Source organism: Argentina silus, assembly GCF_951799395.1.
Source record: "Argentina silus genome assembly, chromosome: 2".
NCBI classification, from domain to species: domain Eukaryota; kingdom Metazoa; phylum Chordata; class Actinopteri; order Argentiniformes; family Argentinidae; genus Argentina; species Argentina silus.
The window spans coordinates 21372105-21390939 of NC_139656.1; the positions used below are offsets into that span (position 1 = coordinate 21372105).

At 37.8% G+C, this 18835-nt stretch overlaps 5 protein-coding genes across 5 annotated transcripts; all 5 read left to right on the forward strand.

Moving 5' to 3' along the window:
- Positions 1–6547: 6547 nt before the first annotated feature.
- LOC310801211 (olfactory receptor 51L1-like) lies at positions 6548–7636 on the forward strand (the record flags this gene model as incomplete). Its single annotated transcript, XM_083665206.1, has 2 exons — positions 6548–7463; positions 7626–7636. The coding sequence occupies 2 exons, from the start codon at positions 6548–6550 to the stop codon at positions 7634–7636; spliced, it is 927 nt and encodes a 308-aa protein (XP_083521332.1).
- Positions 7637–9937: 2301 nt separating this feature from the next.
- Positions 9938–11024, forward strand: LOC310801212 (olfactory receptor 51L1-like; the record flags this gene model as incomplete). Its single annotated transcript, XM_083665207.1, has 2 exons — positions 9938–10853; positions 10948–11024. 2 exons carry the CDS (start codon positions 9938–9940, stop codon positions 11022–11024), a joined length of 993 nt encoding a protein of 330 aa, XP_083521333.1.
- Positions 11025–12848: 1824 nt separating this feature from the next.
- On the forward strand, positions 12849–13793 carry LOC310801213 (olfactory receptor 51L1-like; the record flags this gene model as incomplete). Its single annotated transcript, XM_083665208.1, has 1 exon — positions 12849–13793. The coding sequence occupies one exon, from the start codon at positions 12849–12851 to the stop codon at positions 13791–13793; it is 945 nt and encodes a 314-aa protein (XP_083521334.1).
- Positions 13794–15342: 1549 nt separating this feature from the next.
- LOC310801214 (olfactory receptor 51L1-like) lies at positions 15343–16429 on the forward strand (the record flags this gene model as incomplete). The annotated part of the gene is made up of 2 exons (XM_083665209.1): positions 15343–16258; positions 16353–16429. 2 exons carry the CDS (start codon positions 15343–15345, stop codon positions 16427–16429), a joined length of 993 nt encoding a protein of 330 aa, XP_083521335.1.
- Positions 16430–17777: 1348 nt separating this feature from the next.
- LOC310801215 (olfactory receptor 51L1-like) lies at positions 17778–18668 on the forward strand (the record flags this gene model as incomplete). Its single annotated transcript, XM_083665210.1, has 1 exon — positions 17778–18668. A coding segment is annotated over one exon (891 nt), but the record flags the coding sequence as incomplete, so codon positions are not given.
- Positions 18669–18835: the final 167 nt, after the last annotated feature.

The window sequence follows — 18835 nt, forward strand, 5'->3', positions numbered from 1 at the left end:
TTAACTAGCTATTGGCCTAAACCTCAGCTGTCTAACTAGTTAGGTGGCACACAACTTAACTAGTTAGTTTGGTGGCATTTGTTCGCCAGTCGTCTGTGTGAAAGGGGTATAAGATAAAAGGGTAGCTACCTACAGTGGGTTGAATACATTTTAAAACAGCATGCCATAGTCCTGATGCTTTCACAAAAGCAGCTACTAGCTGGCTAACTATTAGTGCTATTAGTTCAAAACATAGGATGCTGTGGCCGTGGGAATAAAAACCTCATTGAGAGCTTATTAGCGTGCGGTTTTGTGAAACATTAAAAAAAATAATACCAAAAGCTATATTTTCTTCATCTTCTTACGGTCCCTCCCCCTAACCAACCCTCTGGCACCACCTTGAGGCCCCGGCGATCATCGCTGGAGCGCCCAGCCCCCAGTCGGCAGCGCACCTGTTCCCTATCACCTATCAGCACACCTGCAACCCATCGGCAATCACCTCCCTACATAAACCCTGCCTGAACTCCACTCCAGTGCCAGAACGTACTGTGTCTTATGGTAACTCTTTCCACGTGACCCACAGACGCTTCAGCCCTCCCGAGTATCCCTACGATTTCATTAGAGAGGCCTTCGGTGGTATGTGCAATGATGAGAAAAGGGATACACAAATTGAGGCCACTGGACTATATGCTAAATTGGACACCTTAAGAGATGGTGTTAATGGCACATTTCTGGGACATCATACTTGACCGGTTCCACAATACAAGCATGCACCTACAGAAAAGTGACATTGACATCTCTGTAGCAGCACAGCTTTTGTCTTTGGGATTCTGTGGCGGGACAGCGAGACCAGTTTGAGCCTTCTGAAAGGGCAGCCTTAAATGTGACAGGTGTCTCTCAGTCATATAAGTATGATCTTCAGTGAAAGAGGAAATGCAAAATATTTGCAGATGAGAGCTCAGAGCCAGGTGTGACACTTGAGGGGAGGGAGAAGTTCAAAATAGAAACATTTTATGTGGTCATTATGTGGTTATGTGGCATTATGTGGCATGCCTTGAACATCGCTTGGACGCTTACAAGCATTTGACCAGTCTCTTTGGAGTTCTGTTTATGTCAGATCAGGTGTCTAACAGTGATGTCATAGTGGAAAAGGTAAATGCACTCTCCGCTGCATATCCATCAGACCTGGACATAAACTTTGCCAACAAACTCATCCAATTCAAGAGAGTTAACTCCCAGGTTGTTACAATATTACTGATACTTAAAACAATGTCTATAGGTTATTAGATGCGTTCCGACATTATCATTAACTTTAACTTTATAGTTCAGTACTCACCCAAGCCAAGACAAAATAATTCTCAGAGTTTTAGTAGAGATGTTTGGGTGAAACCAATGACGGCACAGAGAGCGGAGAATAGCGGTTAGCCCAAAGGCGTATTTATTATTAATAATAATAATAATAATAATAATAATAAGGGATAAGGGAAGGGGGAGAGTAAGGGTAATCTAGAGAGTAGTCAAGGGCCTGTCTAGGGTTGGTAGGGGGAGGTCCAGTAACAGGGGAGGAGAAGGAACCATGGGAACTGGGAGGGGGCTAGGTCCGTGGGACAGGGGTAGAGGGTCGAGGAGACGAAGGGCCTAGGTCTGTGGGAGGGTTGAGGCGGAATCCAAGGGGGTTGGGACTGCAGGAAAAACACAGGAGACAAGGGGTAAGACAACGACGAGGAGACAGACACAAGGAACACTAAGCGTAGTTGCGAAGATACACAAAAGTTACCGTATGGTCACAGTACGTTCTGGCACTGGACTGAAGCTCAGGCAGGGTTTAAGTAGGCCGTTGATAGGGGATGGGATGCAGGTGCGTTGATTGGGGATCGGTTGCAGGTGCATTGATTGGGGATCGGGTCCAGGTGCGCTGTCGACTGGGAGGAGGACGCTCCAGTGATGACCGCCACGGCCTCGAGTTGGTGCCAGAGGGTTGGTTAGGAGGGGGAACCGTAACAGATTCATTGTAATTGTTTAATTTCAAATCAAAACTGTTGGAGTATAGAGCTAAAAGAAGACAAAATGCGCCCTCTTTCCAATACTTATGGAGGGCAGTGTATCTTGTCTTTTTTACAAGCCTAACTTTAGTGATGTGTTTTTTGGTAAGGAAATGTAAAGACTTTAGCTGGGATTGGCGAAAATTGTTGAGGCCACTCCCCAAGAACACCAGTGACCGTCAATATTTCTTTCAAGGGATCTCATTTCCTGATTGTGATTAAACATAGTAATTTAGAACCATTAGAAAGCTTGAATGTTACATCCTGCACCATTAAGAAAAGTGTCTTAATGATGAGAGCATAAAACCTTTCCATTCGGATAGAGAGGGACTTTCAATTGACATTCAATTGCTATTGGGCCATCACAGATTTTGTCTAAAGCAATCCCTATGGCGGCCTATATCAAAATAACCACCAAGCATCGCAGATCTTCAGTTGTTGTACATTATAAATTGTGAATAACTGACCTAGTTACAGTGTTATATTTCAATAGGGCAATACTTCACCACTTCTACGGTTCCTCCTCATCCATCTCCCTATCACTTTAACAATGGTATATAATATTGCGGAAAAGGTTTGGATCTCCAACATTTGTTATGTACAAAATCTATTTCAGCGTTTTTTGAGCCTTCATTCACGGTCGCATGTTTGCCCCCATTTGTTCCATTGTAACCTGATGAGGGTATTGCTGCTGTCGGTAAGTTTCTCAAAACCAAGCAAATTCACAAAAGTGTCTGTACCCTTGTGGATATTCTAAAGTTATACTCAGTACCTTTTGGGATTCCACTGATGCAACTACTGCATAGATAAACATGTTTATCAGAGGTCATTAGTCCACTCTGTTTTTCCATCCCCTTGAAAGCAATTAAAACCACACGCTGATGAGACCTAAAGGACAATCAGACGAAATTGAGCCCTCTGTGGAAAGTGCCTGGAGATGAGCACAGAGCTGCAATGATCTGCCGTCAGACAACACGGATGGAACTCTGATGAAATTATGTGCATGGAGTCATGCCCTCTGTGCCCATCAACACTGGCAATTGATAAGATCAAGGGGGTAAAAACAATATTGTTTTTACCCCATTCTTCACAACAATGCAAAAAACACAATAATTCCCTACAGTATGAATGTGTTTTCCATTTTCTGATATATCTGAGTGCAACAGATGTCATTCATCAGATGTCTTTGTATGGTCTTTGTATCTCTGCAGTAGATCAAACAATAGCCCTTAATCCATCCCATAGTTTTAGGCCTTGTTCATAATCTATAATCCAGCTATGTTATTTATCAACATATCATACAGCCTTTGAACCGTCTCAGTCCTCAAAAGACTCGCTGTGTGTTTCCTTAAGGTGTTTCCTTTCATGGTTTTTGAACAGGCAAGACAGACTTTTTTTTCCAGTTGTGGCCCACATGGAGACTGAAAGCAAATCTGCTTTCAATAAAATAATTTGTGTAGTGATGAACATTGGGAAATTAGATGTATTTTGTACAGGACAAACCTATTCAGCCCAACCCTACCTTGTAGCAACTAATAATGTAATAACTGTCGATGATGTAATAACTGCTAATAGGCTAATGTAATAGAAATGCAGAGCGAATAACTTATGATGAAGCGTCATCCAATGAATTTGGAGGCATTTGCTTCTACTCAAACCGAAAAAATGTTTCTGCACACAGAATACAATCTGCTGCTGCTGTTAGTGGTAACATCATCAATTAAGACAAGTTAGCCAGTTCTAGTGGCAGCTATACATGCCCTAACATTTGCACCCCCTCCACCATGTTTCACAAATGAGGTATGCTGGAAATCTTTGGCAGATCCTTTTTTCTTCAGACTTTCCACTTGCAATCACTCTGTAAATATTAATATTCATCATATCTGTCCACAAGACCTTTTTCTAGACCGCTGCAGGCTTTTAGGAACTTTTTAGCAAACTGTAAGTTTAGGATAAATAGCGGTTTGCACCTTGCAGTGAAGCCTTTGTAGTTCGGCTGGTGGCATACTCTGCGGCTGGTAGTCTCTAACACATTCACGACTACTTCATGGAGTGTTCCGGATCAGTGGGACAGTTGTTTTGGAGTTTTCTTAATTATGGTGAGCATTCTTCGGTCATCCACTGTAGAAGTCTACCTTAGCCTACCAGCGATTTGCAATTGCTGAGGTCACCAGTGCTTTGTTTTTTATTTTTAATGAACCTTTGGCAAGCCTAAGGTTTTGGCTATGTTTCTTTAATTTCAGCCTAATAATGGCATCCTTGACTCTCATTGACACCACTTTGGTCCTCATATTCACAGACACCAATAGCAGACTCCAAAGGCAAACACAAAGCCAAGAATCAATACTAGACAGCTCTCTTATGCCATGTGATGAAACACACCTGACTTATCAATCTGTCAAGACAATTATCCCATTACTTTTGTATTGGCATATAATTTGGCGTATTTTGTAAAGGCATTTTCTATTGACAATTTCTGTATTACTGTACATAATATCCTGCTGCATGGTAGAACTGGTATGAGTCAAATATAAATATCATACTTTACTTATTATACCAATTAGGATACTTAAAAACCCTATTAGGATTTATTTTGTTTTCAAACAGCATGGCAATTACAAAACTACAAATATAAAGGTTTGTGGTGATACTTAGCTGAAGGAGGGTAAACCAAATAATGGTGGACTTACACCCATTAATGTTATTGTTTTCTTACAGAATCTGAAAAAAAAGCCCCAGTTATGGAAAACTTCAGAGACAGTGGCATGCATCATATTGTCTGCATACTGTGGAATGGTACAATGGTGCAATGGTATGGAATGCACTAAAGCAATTTCCTTATATATATATATATATATATATATATATATATGTATATATATATACACACAGTGCCTTCGGAAAATATTCAGACCCCTTCACTTTTTCCACATTTTGTTGTCTTATAGACTCAATTTAAAATGATTAAATCCACACACAATAGCCCAGAATGACAAAGTGAAAACAGGTTTTTAGAAATTTCAGTAAATGTATTATAATTGAAATACAGAAATATCTCATGTACATAAGTATTCAGACATTGACAGCTCTCATATACCTGCAAATGATGTGACACACCTGACTAACCAGAAACACCTGTCAAGTCATTTTTCCCAATAAATGCTTTTGGAGCACCGAAATAGGGGGACAATGTAAAAAAAAAAAAGAAAAATTGTAATTTCTAATGGTGAAAGCAATCTGAACGAAAACAACAAAGTTGAGAATCTTTAACCTCATAGTATGGATTTTAAATCCAAACTGTTGGAGTGTACAGTAGAGCCAAAAGAAGAAAACAAATGCTTCCTTTTCCCAATACTTACTGTATGTTGGCCACTGTATTAGGTTCTGCAACAAAACAAAACGCCAGCCAAACCTTAAGGTAACACTGTGAAATGTGTTCACAGACATGGATAGATGATGGCAAAATAAATATTTACAATTCACCCCAGTTTTTTAGCACTAACACTGCACAATGGATTTATTTGAAATAAACATAGTGTCTAGGCTTAATTCTAGGGCTTGTGAAATTTTCTGGAAACCATGTTTTTTCAAAGTAACTTGTTTGACCTGTACTACCCGTAAATCAATTTGAAGCCAGTTTAGTTCCATGAAATGAAGCCAATTATGTGACCTACTGTAGGATTCATCTTAAGAATTAATGAAAAGTTTATTCTGCACAGTTTGTAATTTAACATTGAGTTGCTTGGTGGTGCTACTGTCGCCTACCATGAGGCACAGACATACTTGTAATAGGACTTTGTTGCCAACAGTAATGGTTGCTAACAGTCCCTTCTGAACAGTTACAAGGTTTACCCCATACACGGTAGCTATTATCTCATAACTCTGAGAAGTTATGGGCTCCCTGTCTTATATTATTGTATTTTTTGTTGTTAAACTTCAGGCAGGGAGCCATACAGAGTGGAGCCATCCAATTACGCCAATCCTAATGTACAACTATCTTTCAATAAAGAATATAAACCGATGTAAATGTCCTGACTGAACTGATGGTCCTTTCACTGACTTGAGTACTCTCAAAGGGTTGTGATAATGCCACATCATTGGAGTGTCATAAAAACCACATGACTTGATGTCAGAGGAGATGAGAGATAAAGAGTTCATAAACTCTGCAGTTCAGGTCATATCATTGATGGTGAGACATCACACAAAGGTAAAGGCATTTTCTAATCACAATTTGTTTCCATAATATCATGCTGCATGGTAGAAGTGGTATGAATCAAATAATACATGGTATACTTTACTTATTAGACCTACTGTCTAGTGTAAGTACTGTAAATGATGATGCCCTTTATTTGACTTGTAAGGATATTTATGTTTTGGCGTCATCCAGCATGGCAATTACAAAACAAACTATAAATATCAAGTTTTGTGGTGATACATAGCTGATAGAGGGTAAACCAAATGCTTGGGGACTTGCACCCATTCATTGTATTGTTTTCTTACAGTATCTGAAGAAATAAGACCTAGTTATGGAAAATTCATCAGCAGTGACATCCATCATTTTGTCTGCATACTACGGAATGGAACATCTTAAGTACATGTACTTCAGCATTTTCCTTATTTTGTACATTGTGATTATTGCTGAAAATGTCATTCTCATTGGAGTGATCTACACTGAGAAAGCATTACATGAGCCAATGTATTTCCTTGTGTGTAATTTGGCAGCAAATGGCCTCTACGGCAGCACTGCCCTACTGCCAGCACTACTGAGTAATTTATCCTCCCAAACTTATGAGGTATCTCTACCCTTATGTCAAACACAGATCTATTGTTTACACACATATGCTATGGTTGAATTCACAATTTTAGCAGTGATGAGTTATGATAGGTATGTTGCCATATGCTATCCATTACAGTATCACATGATGATGTCACTGACAAAGGTTTATAAACTCATTGCATTCACCTGGCTTTATCCATTGGTGGCATTGCTCCTATATTTCATTCTACCTTTTCAACTGAGATTTTGTGAAAAGAGTATAGACAAATTATTCTGCCTAAATTACTCACTTGTGAAGCTCTCCTGTACAGATACATCTATTGTGAACATTGTGGGATTACTCTCTGTGGTTGTATATACTTTTCCACAGATCGTAATGATCCTTTATTCCTATGTACATATTCTAAGAATCTGTGCATTATCTTCGAAAGAATCCAAGGTCAAAGCACTGCAAACTTGCACTCCACACTTGCTTGCAGTTATCAACTACTCTATAGGGTGCTTTTTTGAATCATTGCAAAACAGATTCAACACAAGCCATTTATCTTACAGAACTCATGTTTTTATGTCTCTTTACTTTTTGATATTCCCTCCCATTCTTAATCCAGCTATCTATGGGATAAGTATTCAATCCATAAGAGTTCCATTGTTGAAACTTTTTCATGGTAAGAATAGGGTATTACAACTACAGTAGGAAAGGCTGTTTCACTGTGCATTGATAAATTGTGGATAGAATGTTTGTTGTGTATGATATTGTTGGTGAAGATATAACCAGTTATCTCCAGTATTTGAAAGCTGCACTCCTCAATTCCACGTTTCCCCCACAGTGAGCCCATAACATTTGCATTTGTAAACTGGGGGTGTGTATTTTTTTTTTATGAACAAGACTATCCAGAATATACATTACCCTCCATAAGTGTTGGGAAAAGGAACCATTTTTTCTTCTTTTGGCTCAACATTTCAACAGTTTGGATTTGCATCCCATCAATGTTGTTTCTCTTCAGATTGGTTTCACCATTTAGAAATTACAAAATGTTTGAAAAATACTCCCCCTATTTAAGGGCAACAAAGGTATTGGGAAAACATTTATATAATGTCCAAATGAAGCACTCATGTTTAGTATTTGGTTGAAAATGGATTTCGGGCAGTTCCTTTTTTTGTCCACACATTACACTTGCTTTTTCCACAAGACCTTTTTCCAGAACTCTACTCGGCTCTCTCATGTACTTTTTAGCAAACTGTTATCTGGCTATCCTGTTTTTGGGGCTACTTAGTGGTTTGGACCAAGCAGTGAAGCCTCTGTAGTTCTGCTGGTGAAGTTGTCTGTAGAAGGTAGTGGGTGACACATTCACGCCTATCTCCTTGAGAGTGTTCCTGATCTATGGGACAGTCGTTTTGGGGGTTTTCTTCATTGTGGTGTGCATTCTTCGGTCATCCTCTGTAGAAGTCTTCCTTGGCCTACCAGCTTGTTTGCAATTCCTGAACTCACCAGTGTTTCTTTTCTTTTGGATGATGTTCCAAACTGTTAATTTTGGCTAGCCTAAGGTTTCAGATATGTGTATGATAGGGTTTTTTTTCAGATGTTTCAGCTTAAAGATGGCATCCTTGATTTTCAGTGATAACTTTGATCTTCATGCTGACAGACACCAATAGCAGACTCCAAAGGCAAACCATAGATGAGAATCAATACTAGACATTGACAGCTCTCATATACCTGCACAAATGATGTGACGGAACACACCTGACAAACCAGAAACACCTGTCAAGTCATTTTTCCCAATAAATGCTTTTGGTGCACTAAAATAGGGGGACAATGTATAAAAAATGTTGTAATTTCTAAATGGTGAAACCAATCTGAACAAAAACAACATTGAATAAAAGCTGAGAATCTTTAACCTCATAGTATGGATTTTAAATCCAAACTGTTGGAGTGTACAGTAGAGCCAAAAGAAGAAAACAAATGCTTCCTTTTCCCAATACTTATGTTGGCCACTGTATTAGGTTCTGCAACAAAACAAAACGCCAGCCAAACCTTAAGGTAACACTGTGAAATGTGTTCACAGACATGCATAGATGATGGCTAAATAAATATTTACAATTCACCCCAGTTTTTTAGCACTAACACTGCACAATGGATTTATTTGAAATAAACATAGTGTCTATGCTTAATTCTAGGTCTTGTGAAATTTTCTGGAAACCATGTTTTTTCAAAGTAACTTGTTTGACCTGTACTACCCGTAAATCAATTTGAAGCCAGTTTAGTTCCATGGAATGAAGCCAATTATGTGACCTACTGTAGGATTCATCTTAAGAATTAATGAAAAGTTTATTCTGCACAGTTTGTAATTTAACATTGAGTTGCTTGGTGGTCCTACTGTCGCTACCATGAGGCACAGACATACTTGTAATAGCACTTTGTTGCCAACAGTAATGGTTGCTAACAGTCCCTTCTGAACAGTTACAAGGTTTACCCCATACACGGTAGCTATTATCTCATAACTCTGACAAGTTATGGGCTCCCTGTCCTATATTATTGTATTTTTTGTTGTTAAACTTCAGACAGGGAGCTATACAGAGCAGAGCCATCCAATTACGCCAATCCTAATGTACTACTATTTTTCAATAAAGAATATAAACCGATGTAAATGTCCTGACTGAACTGACAGTCCTTTCACTGACTTGAGTACTCTCAAAGGGTTATGATAATGCCACATCATTGGAGTGTCATAAAGACCACATGACTTGAAGTCAGAGGAGATGAGAGAGAAAGAGTTCATAAGCTCTGCAGTTCAGGTCATATCATTGATGGTGAGACATCACACAAAGGTAAAGGCATTTTCTAATAACAATTTGTTTCCATAATATCATGCTGCATGGTAGAAGTGGTATGAATCAAATAATACATGGTATACTTTACTTATTAGACCTACTGTATAGTGTAAGTACTGTAATTGATGATGCCCTTTATTTGACTTGTTAGGATATTTATGTTTTGGTGTCATCCAGCATGGCAATTACAAAACAAATTACAAATATCAAGTTTTGTGGTGATACATAGCTGATAGAGGGTAAACCAAATGCTTGGGGACTTGCACCCATTCATTGTATTGTTTTCTTACAGTATCTGAAGAAATAAGTTATGGAAAATTCATCAGCAGTGACATCCATCATTTTGTCTGCATACTACGGAATGGAACATTTTAAGTACATGTACTTCAGCATTTTCCTTATTTTGTACATTGTGATTATTGCTGAAAATGTCATTCTCATTGGAGTGATCTACACTGAGAAAGCATTACATGAGCCAATGTATTTCCTTGTGTGTAATTTGGCAGCAAATGGCCTCTACGGGAGCACTGCCCTACTGCCAGCACTACTGAGTAATTTATCCTCCCAAACTTATGAGGTATCTCTACCCTTATGTCAAACACAGGTCTATTGTTTACACACATATGCTATAGTTGAATTCACAATTTTAGCAGTGATGAGTTATGACAGGTATGTTGCCATATGCTATCCACTGCAGTATCACATGATGATGTCACTGACAAAGGTTTATAAACTCATTGCATTCACCTGGCTTTATCCATTGGTGGCATTGCTCCTATTTTTCATTCTACCTTTTCAACTGAAATTTTGTGAAAACAATATAGACAAATTATTCTGCGTAAATTACTCACTTGTGAAGCTCTCCTGTACAGATACGTCTATTGTGAACATTGTGGGATTACTCTCTGTGGTTGTATATTCTTTTCCACAGCTCATAATGATCCTTTATTCCTATGTACATATCTTAAGAATCTGTGCATTATCTTCCAAAGAATCCAAGATCAAAGCACTGCAAACTTGCACTCCACACTTGCTTGCAGTTATCAACTACTCTATAGGGTGCTTTTTTGAATCATTGCAAAGCAGATTCAACACAAGCCATTTACCTTACAGAACTCTTGTGTTTATGTCCCTTTACTTTATGATATTCCCTCCCATTCTTAATCCAGCTATCTATGGGATAAGTATTCAAGCCATAAGAGTTCCATTGTTTAAACTTTTTCGTGGTAAGAATAGGGTATTATATCTACAGTAGGAAAGGCTGTTTCACTGTGCATTGATAAGTTGTGGATAGAATGTTTGTTGTGTATGATATTGTAGGTGAAGATCACCAGAACACCAGTTACCTCCAATATTTCAAAGCTGCACTCCTCAATTCCACGTTTCCCCCACAGTGAGCCCATAACATTTGCATTTGTAAACTGGGGGTGTTTTTTTTTCAAGACTATCCAGAATATACATTACCCTCCATAAGTGTTGGGAAAAGGAACCATTTTTTCTTCTTTTGGCTCAACATTTCAACAGTTTGGATTTGCATCCCATCAATGTTGTTTCTCTTCAGATTGGTTTCACCATTTAGAAATTACAAAATGTGTGAAAAATACTCCCCCTATTTAAGGGCAACAAATAGATATGTGTATGATAGTTTTTTTTCAGATTTTTCAGCTTAAAAATTCCATCCTTGATTTTCAGTGATAACTTTGATCTTCATGTTGACAGACACCAATAGCAGACTACAAAGGCAAACCATAGATGAGAATCAATACTAGACATTGACAGCTCTCATATACCTGCACAAATGATGTGACAGAACACACCTGACTAACCAGAAACACCTGTCAAGTAATTTTTCCCAATAAATGCTTTTGGTGCACTAAAATAGGGGGACAATGTATAAAAAAAAATGTAATTTCTAAATGGTGAAACCAATCTGAACAAAAACAACATTGAATAAAAGCTGAGAATCTTTAACCTCATAGTATGGATTTTAAATCCAAACTGTTGGAGTGTACAGTAGAGCCAAAAGAAGAAAACAAATGCTTCCTTTTCCCAATACTTATGTTGGCCACTGTATTAGGTTCTGCAACAAAACAAAACGCCAGCCAAACCTTAAGGTAACACTGTGAAATGTGTTCACAGACATGCATAGATGATGGCTAAATAAATATTTACAATTCACCCCAGTTTTTTAGCACTAACACTGCACAATGGATTTATTTGAAATAAACATAGTGTCTATGCTTAATTCTAGGGCTTGTGAAATTTTCTGGAAACCATGTTTTTTCAAAGTAACTTGTTTGACCTGTACTACCCGTAAATCAATTTGAAACCAGTTTAGTTCCATGGAATGAAGCCAATTATGTGACCTACTGTAGGATTCATCTTAAGAATTAATGAAAAGTTTATTCTGCACAGTTTGTAATTTAACATTGAGTTGCTTGGTGGTGCTACTGTCGCCTACCATGAGGCACAGACATACTTGTAATAGCACTTTGTTGCCAACAGTAATGGTTGCTAACAGTCCCTTCTGAACAGTTCCAAGGTTTACCCCATACATGGTAGCTATTATCTCATAACTCTGAGAAGTTATGGGCTCCCTGTCCTATATTATTGTATTTTTTGATGTTAAACTTCAGGCAGGGAGCTATACAGAGCGGAGACATCCAATTACGCCAATCCTAATGTACTACTATTTTTCAATAAAGAATATAAACCGATGTAAATGTCCTGACTGAACTGACAGTCCTTTCACTGACTTGAGTACTCTCAAAGGGTTATGATAATGCCACATCATTGGAGTGTCATAAAGACCACATGACTTGAAGTCAGAGGAGATCAGAGATAAAGAGTTCATAAGCTCTGCAGTTCAGGTCATATCATTGATGGTGAGACATCACACAAAGGTAAAGGCATTTTCTAATAACAATTTGTTTCCATAATATCATGCTGCATGGTAGAAGTGGTATGAATCAAATAATACATGGTATACTTTACTTATTAGACCTACTGTATAGTGTAAGTACTGTAAATGATGATGCCCTTTATTTAACTTGTAAGGATATTTATGTTTTGGCATCATCCAGCATGGCAATTACAAAACAAACTACAAATATCAAGTTTTGTGGTGATACATAGCTGATAGAGGGTAAACCAAATGCTTGGGGACTTGCACCCATTCATTGTATTGTTTTCTTACAGTATCTGAAGAAATAATTATAGTTATGGAAAATTCATCAGCAGTGACATCCATCATTTTGTCTGCATACTACGGAATGGAACATTTTAAGTACATGTACTTCAGCATTTTCCTTATTTTGTACATTGTCATTATTGCTGAAAATGTCATTCTCATTGGAGTGATCTACACTGAGAAAGCATTACATGAGCCAATGTATTTCCTTGTGTGTAATTTGGCAGCAAATGGCCTCTACGGCAGCACTGCCCTACTGCCAGCACTACTGAGTAATTTATCCTCCCAAACTTATGAGGTATCTCTACCCTTATGTCAAACACAGATCTATTGTTTACACACATATGCTTTTGTTGAATTCACAATTTTAGCAGTGATGAGTTATGATAGGTATGTTGCCATATGCTATCCACTGCAGTATCACATGATGATGTCACTGACAAAGGTTTATAAACTCATTGCATTCACCTGGCTTTATCCATTGGTGGCATTTCTCATGTTTTTCATTCTCCCTCTTCAACTGCAATTTTGTGAAAACGATATAGACAAATTATTCTGCCTAAATTACTCACTTGTGAAGCTCTCCTGTACAGATACGTCTATTTTGAGCATCGTGGGATTACTCCTTGTGGTTGTATATACTTTTCCACAGCTCATAATGATCCTTTATTCCTATGTACATATCTTAAGAATCTGTGCATTATCTTCGAAAGAATCTAAGATCAAAGCACTGCAAACTTGCACTCCACACTTGCTTGCAGTTATCAACTACTCTTTAGGATGCTTTTTTGAAATATTGCAAAGCAGATTCAACACAAGCCATTTATCTTACAGAACTCATGTCTTTTTGTCCCTTTACTTTTTGATATTCCCTCCCATTCTTAATCCAGCTATCTATGGGATAAGTATTCAAGCCATAAGAGTTCCATTATTGAAACTTTTTCATGGTAAGAATAGGGTATTACAACTACAGTAGGAAAGGCTGTTTCACTGTGCATTGATAAATTGTGGATAGAATGTTTGTTGTGTATGATATTGTAGGTGAAGATATACACCAGTTATCTCCAGTATTTGAAAGCTGCACTCCTCAAATCCACTTTCCCCCCACAGTGAGCCCATAACATTTGCATTTGTAAACTGGGGGTGTGTTTTTTTTTTTTTATGAACAAGACTATCCAGAATATACATTACCCTCCATAAGTGTTGGGAAAAGGAACCATTTTTTATTCTTTTGGCTCAACATTTCAACAGTTTGGATTTGCATCCCATCAATGTTGTTTCTCTTCAGATTGGTTTCACCATTTAGAAAGTACAAAATGTTTGAAAAATACTCCCCCTATTTAAGGGCAACAAAAGTATTGGGAAAAATGTATATAATGTCCAAATGAAGCACTCATGTTTAGTATTTGGTCGATAATAGATTTCGGGCAGTTCCTTTTTTTGTCCACACTTTACACTTGCTTTTTCCACAAGACCTTTTTCCAGAACTCTACTCGGCTCTCTCATGTACTTTTTAGCAAACTGTTATCTGGCTATCCTGTTTTTGGGGCTACTTAGTGGTTTGGACCAAGCAGTGAAGCCTCTGTAGTTCTGCTGGTGAAGTCGTCTGTGGATGGTAGTGGATGACACATTCACGCCTATCTCCTGGAGAGTGTTCCTGAGCCAATTATGTGACCCACTGTAGGATTCATCTTAAGAATTAATGAAAAGTTTATTCTGCACAGTTTGTAATTTAACATTGAGTTGCTTGGTGGTGCTACTGTCGCCTACCATGAGGCACAGACATACTTGTAATAGCACTTGGTTGCCAACAGTAATGGTTGCTAACAGTCCCTTCTGAACAGTTACAAGGTTTACCCCATACACGGTAGCTATTATCTCATAACTCTGAGAAGTTATGGGCTCCCTGTCCTATATTATTGTATTTTTTGTTGTTAAACTTCAGACAGGGAGCTATACAGAGCGGAGCCATCCAATTACGCCAATCCTAATGTACAACTATTTTTCAATAAAGAATATAAACCGATGTAAATGTCCTGACTGAACTGACAGTCCTTTCACTGACTTGAGTACTCTCAAAGGGTTATGATAATGCCTCATCATTGGAGTGTCATAAATACCACATGACTTGAAGTCAGAGGAGATGAGAGAGAAAGAGTTCATAAGCTCTGCAGTTCAGGTCATATCATTGATGGTGAGACATCACACAAAGGTAAAGGCATTTTCTAATAACAATTTGTTTCCATAATATCATGCTGCATGGTAGAAGTGGTATGAATCAAATAATACATGGTATACTTTACTTATTAGACCTACTGTATAGTGTAAGTACTGTAATTGATGATGCCCTTTATTTGACTTGTTAGGATATTTATGTTTTGGTGTCATCCAGCATGGCAATTACAAAACAAATTACAAATATCAAGTTTTGTGGTGATACATAGCTGATAGAGGGTAAACCAAATGCTTGGGGACTTGCACCCATTCATTGTATTGTTTTCTTACAGTATCTGAAGAAATAAGTTATGGAAAATTCATCAGCAGTGACATCCATCATTTTGTCTGCATACTACGGAATGGAACATTTTAAGTACATGTACTTCAGCATTTTCCTTATTTTGTACATTGTGATTATTGCTGAAAATGTCATTCTCATTGGAGTGATCTACACTGAGAAAGCATTACATGAGCCAATGTATTTCCTTGTGTGTAATTTGGCAGCAAATGGCCTCTACGGGAGCACTGCCCTACTGCCAGCACTACTGAGTAATTTATCCTCCCAAACTTATGAGGTATCTCTACCCTTATGTCAAACACAGGTCTATTGTTTACACACATATGCTATAGTTGAATTCACAATTTTAGCAGTGATGAGTTATGACAGGTATGTTGCCATATGCTATCCACTGCAGTATCACATGATGATGTCACTGACAAAGGTTTATAAACTCATTGCATTCACCTGGCTTTATCCATTGGTGGCATTGCTCCTATTTTTCATTCTACCTTTTCAACTGAAATTTTGTGAAAACAATATAGACAAATTATTCTGCGTAAATTACTCACTTGTGAAGCTCTCCTGTACAGATACGTCTATTGTGAACATTGTGGGATTACTCTCTGTGGTTGTATATTCTTTTCCACAGCTCATAATGATCCTTTATTCCTATGTACATATCTTAAGAATCTGTGCATTATCTTCCAAAGAATCCAAGATCAAAGCACTGCAAACTTGCACTCCACACTTGCTTGCAGTTATCAACTACTCTATAGGGTGCTTTTTTGAATCATTGCAAAGCAGATTCAACACAAGCCATTTACCTTACAGAACTCTTGTGTTTATGTCCCTTTACTTTATGATATTCCCTCCCATTCTTAATCCAGCTATCTATGGGATAAGTATTCAAGCCATAAGAGTTCCATTGTTTAAACTTTTTCGTGGTAAGAATAGGGTATTATATCTACAGTAGGAAAGGCTGTTTCACTGTGCATTGATAAGTTGTGGATAGAATGTTTGTTGTGTATGATATTGTAGGTGAAGATCACCAGAACACCAGTTACCTCCAATATTTCAAAGCTGCACTCCTCAATTCCACGTTTCCCCCACAGTGAGCCCATAACATTTGCATTTGTAAACTGGGGGTGTGTTTTTTTTTCAAGACTATCCAGAATATACATTACCCTCCATAAGTGTTGGGAAAAGGAACCATTTTTTCTTCTTTTGGCTCAACATTTCAACAGTTTGGATTTGCATCCCATCAATGTTGTTTCTCTTCAGATTGGTTTCACCATTTAGAAATTACAAAATGTGTGAAAAATACTCCCCCTATTTAAGGGCAACAAATAGATATGTGTATGATAGGTTTTTTTCAGATTTTTCAGCTTAAAAATTCCATCCTTGATTTTCAGTGATAACTTTGATCTTCATGTTGACAGACACCAATAGCAGACTACAAAGGCAAACCATAGATGAGAATCAATACTAGACATTGACAGCTCTCATATACCTGCACAAATGATGTGACGGAACACACCTGACTAACCAGAAACACCTGTCAAGTAATTTTTCCCAATAAATGCTTTTGGTGCACTAAAATAGGGGGACAATGTATAAAAAAAATTGTAATTTCTAAATGGTGAAACCAATCTGAACAAAAACAACATTGAATAAAAGCTGAGAATCTTTAACCTCATAGTATGGATTTTAAATCCAAACTGTTGGAGTGTACAGTAGAGCCAAAAGAAGAAAACAAATGCTTCCTTTTCCCAATACTTATGTTGGCCACTGTATTAGGTTCTGCAACAAAACAAAACGCCAGCCAAACCTTAAGGTAACACTGTGAAATGTGTTCACAGACATGCATAGATGATGGCTAAATAAATATTTACAATTCACCCCAGTTTTTTAGCACTAACACTGCACAATGGATTTATTTGAAATAAACATAGTGTCTATGCTTAATTCTAGGGCTTGTGAAATTTTCTGGAAACCATGTTTTTTCAAAGTAACTTGTTTGACCTGTACTACCCGTAAATCAATTTGAAGCCAGTTTAGTTCCATGGAATGAAGCCAATTATGTGACCTACTGTAGGATTCATCTTAAGAATTAATGAAAAGTTTATTCTGCACAGTTTGTAATTTAACATTGAGTTGCTTGGTGGTCCTACTGTCGCCTACCATGAGGCACAGACATACTTGTAATAGCACTTTGTTGCCAACAGTAATGGTTGCTAACAGTCCCTTCTGAACAGTTACAAGGTTTACCCCATACACGGAAGCTATTATCTCATAACTCTGACAAGTTATGGGCTCACTGTCTTATATTATTGTATTTTTTGTTGTTAAACTTCAGGCAGGGAGCTATACAGAGCGTAGCCATCTATTAACGCCAATCCTAATGTACTACTATTTTTCAATAAAGAACATAAACCGATGTAAATTATTTTGTACATTGTCATTATTGCTGAAAATGTCATTCTCATTGGAGTGATCTACACTGGGAAAGCATTACATGAGCCAATGTATTTCCTTGTGTGTAATTTGGCAGCAAATGGCCTCTACGGCAGCACTGCCCTACTGCCAGCACTACTGAGTAATTTATCCTCCCAAACTTATGAGGTATCTCTACCCTTATGTCAAACACAGGTCTATTGTTTACACACATATGCTATAGTTGAATTCACAATTTTAGCAGTGATGAGTTATGATAGGTATGTTGCCATATGCTATCCACTGCAGTATCACATGATGATGTCACTGACAAAGGTTTATAAACTCATTGCATTCACCTGGCTTTATCCATTGGTGGCATTGCTCCTATTTTTCATTCTACCTTTTCAACTGAAATTTTGTGAAAACAATATAGACAAATTATTCTGCCTAAATTACTCACTTGTGAAGCTCTCCTGTACAGATACGTCTATTGTGAACATTGTGGGATTACTCTCTGTGGTTGTATATACTTTTCCACAGCTCATAATGATCCTTTATTCCTATGTACATATCCTAAGAATCTGTGCATTATCTTGGAAAGAATCCAAGATCAAAGCACTGCAAACTTGCACTCCACACTTGCTTGCAATTATCAACTACTCTATAGGATGCTTTTCTGAATCATTACAAAGCAGATTCAACACAAGCCATTTATCTTACAGAACTCATGTGTTTATGTCTCTTTACTTTTTGATATTCCCTCCCATTCTTAATCCAGCTATCTATGGGATAAGTATTCAAGCCATAAGAGTTCCATTGTTGAAACTTTTTCATGGTGGTAGCGGTGATTATGCAGTGGACCCAAGTGCGGAGAGATACTCAGACGATAGCGTAAGGAAATCAAGGAAAGTCTTTTAATGAGGGAAATGAGGCACAGCAAACAAACAAACACTGGGGGGGAAATGGGTAAAATAAAGATGGAGAAAACCAAGCTCCGTAAACTAAAGTACGCGCTTAAAAAGCAGAATAACTAGAACTAAAAAACATTCGAAACTGTAACTAGGGCGAAGGGGTAAACGACTAAG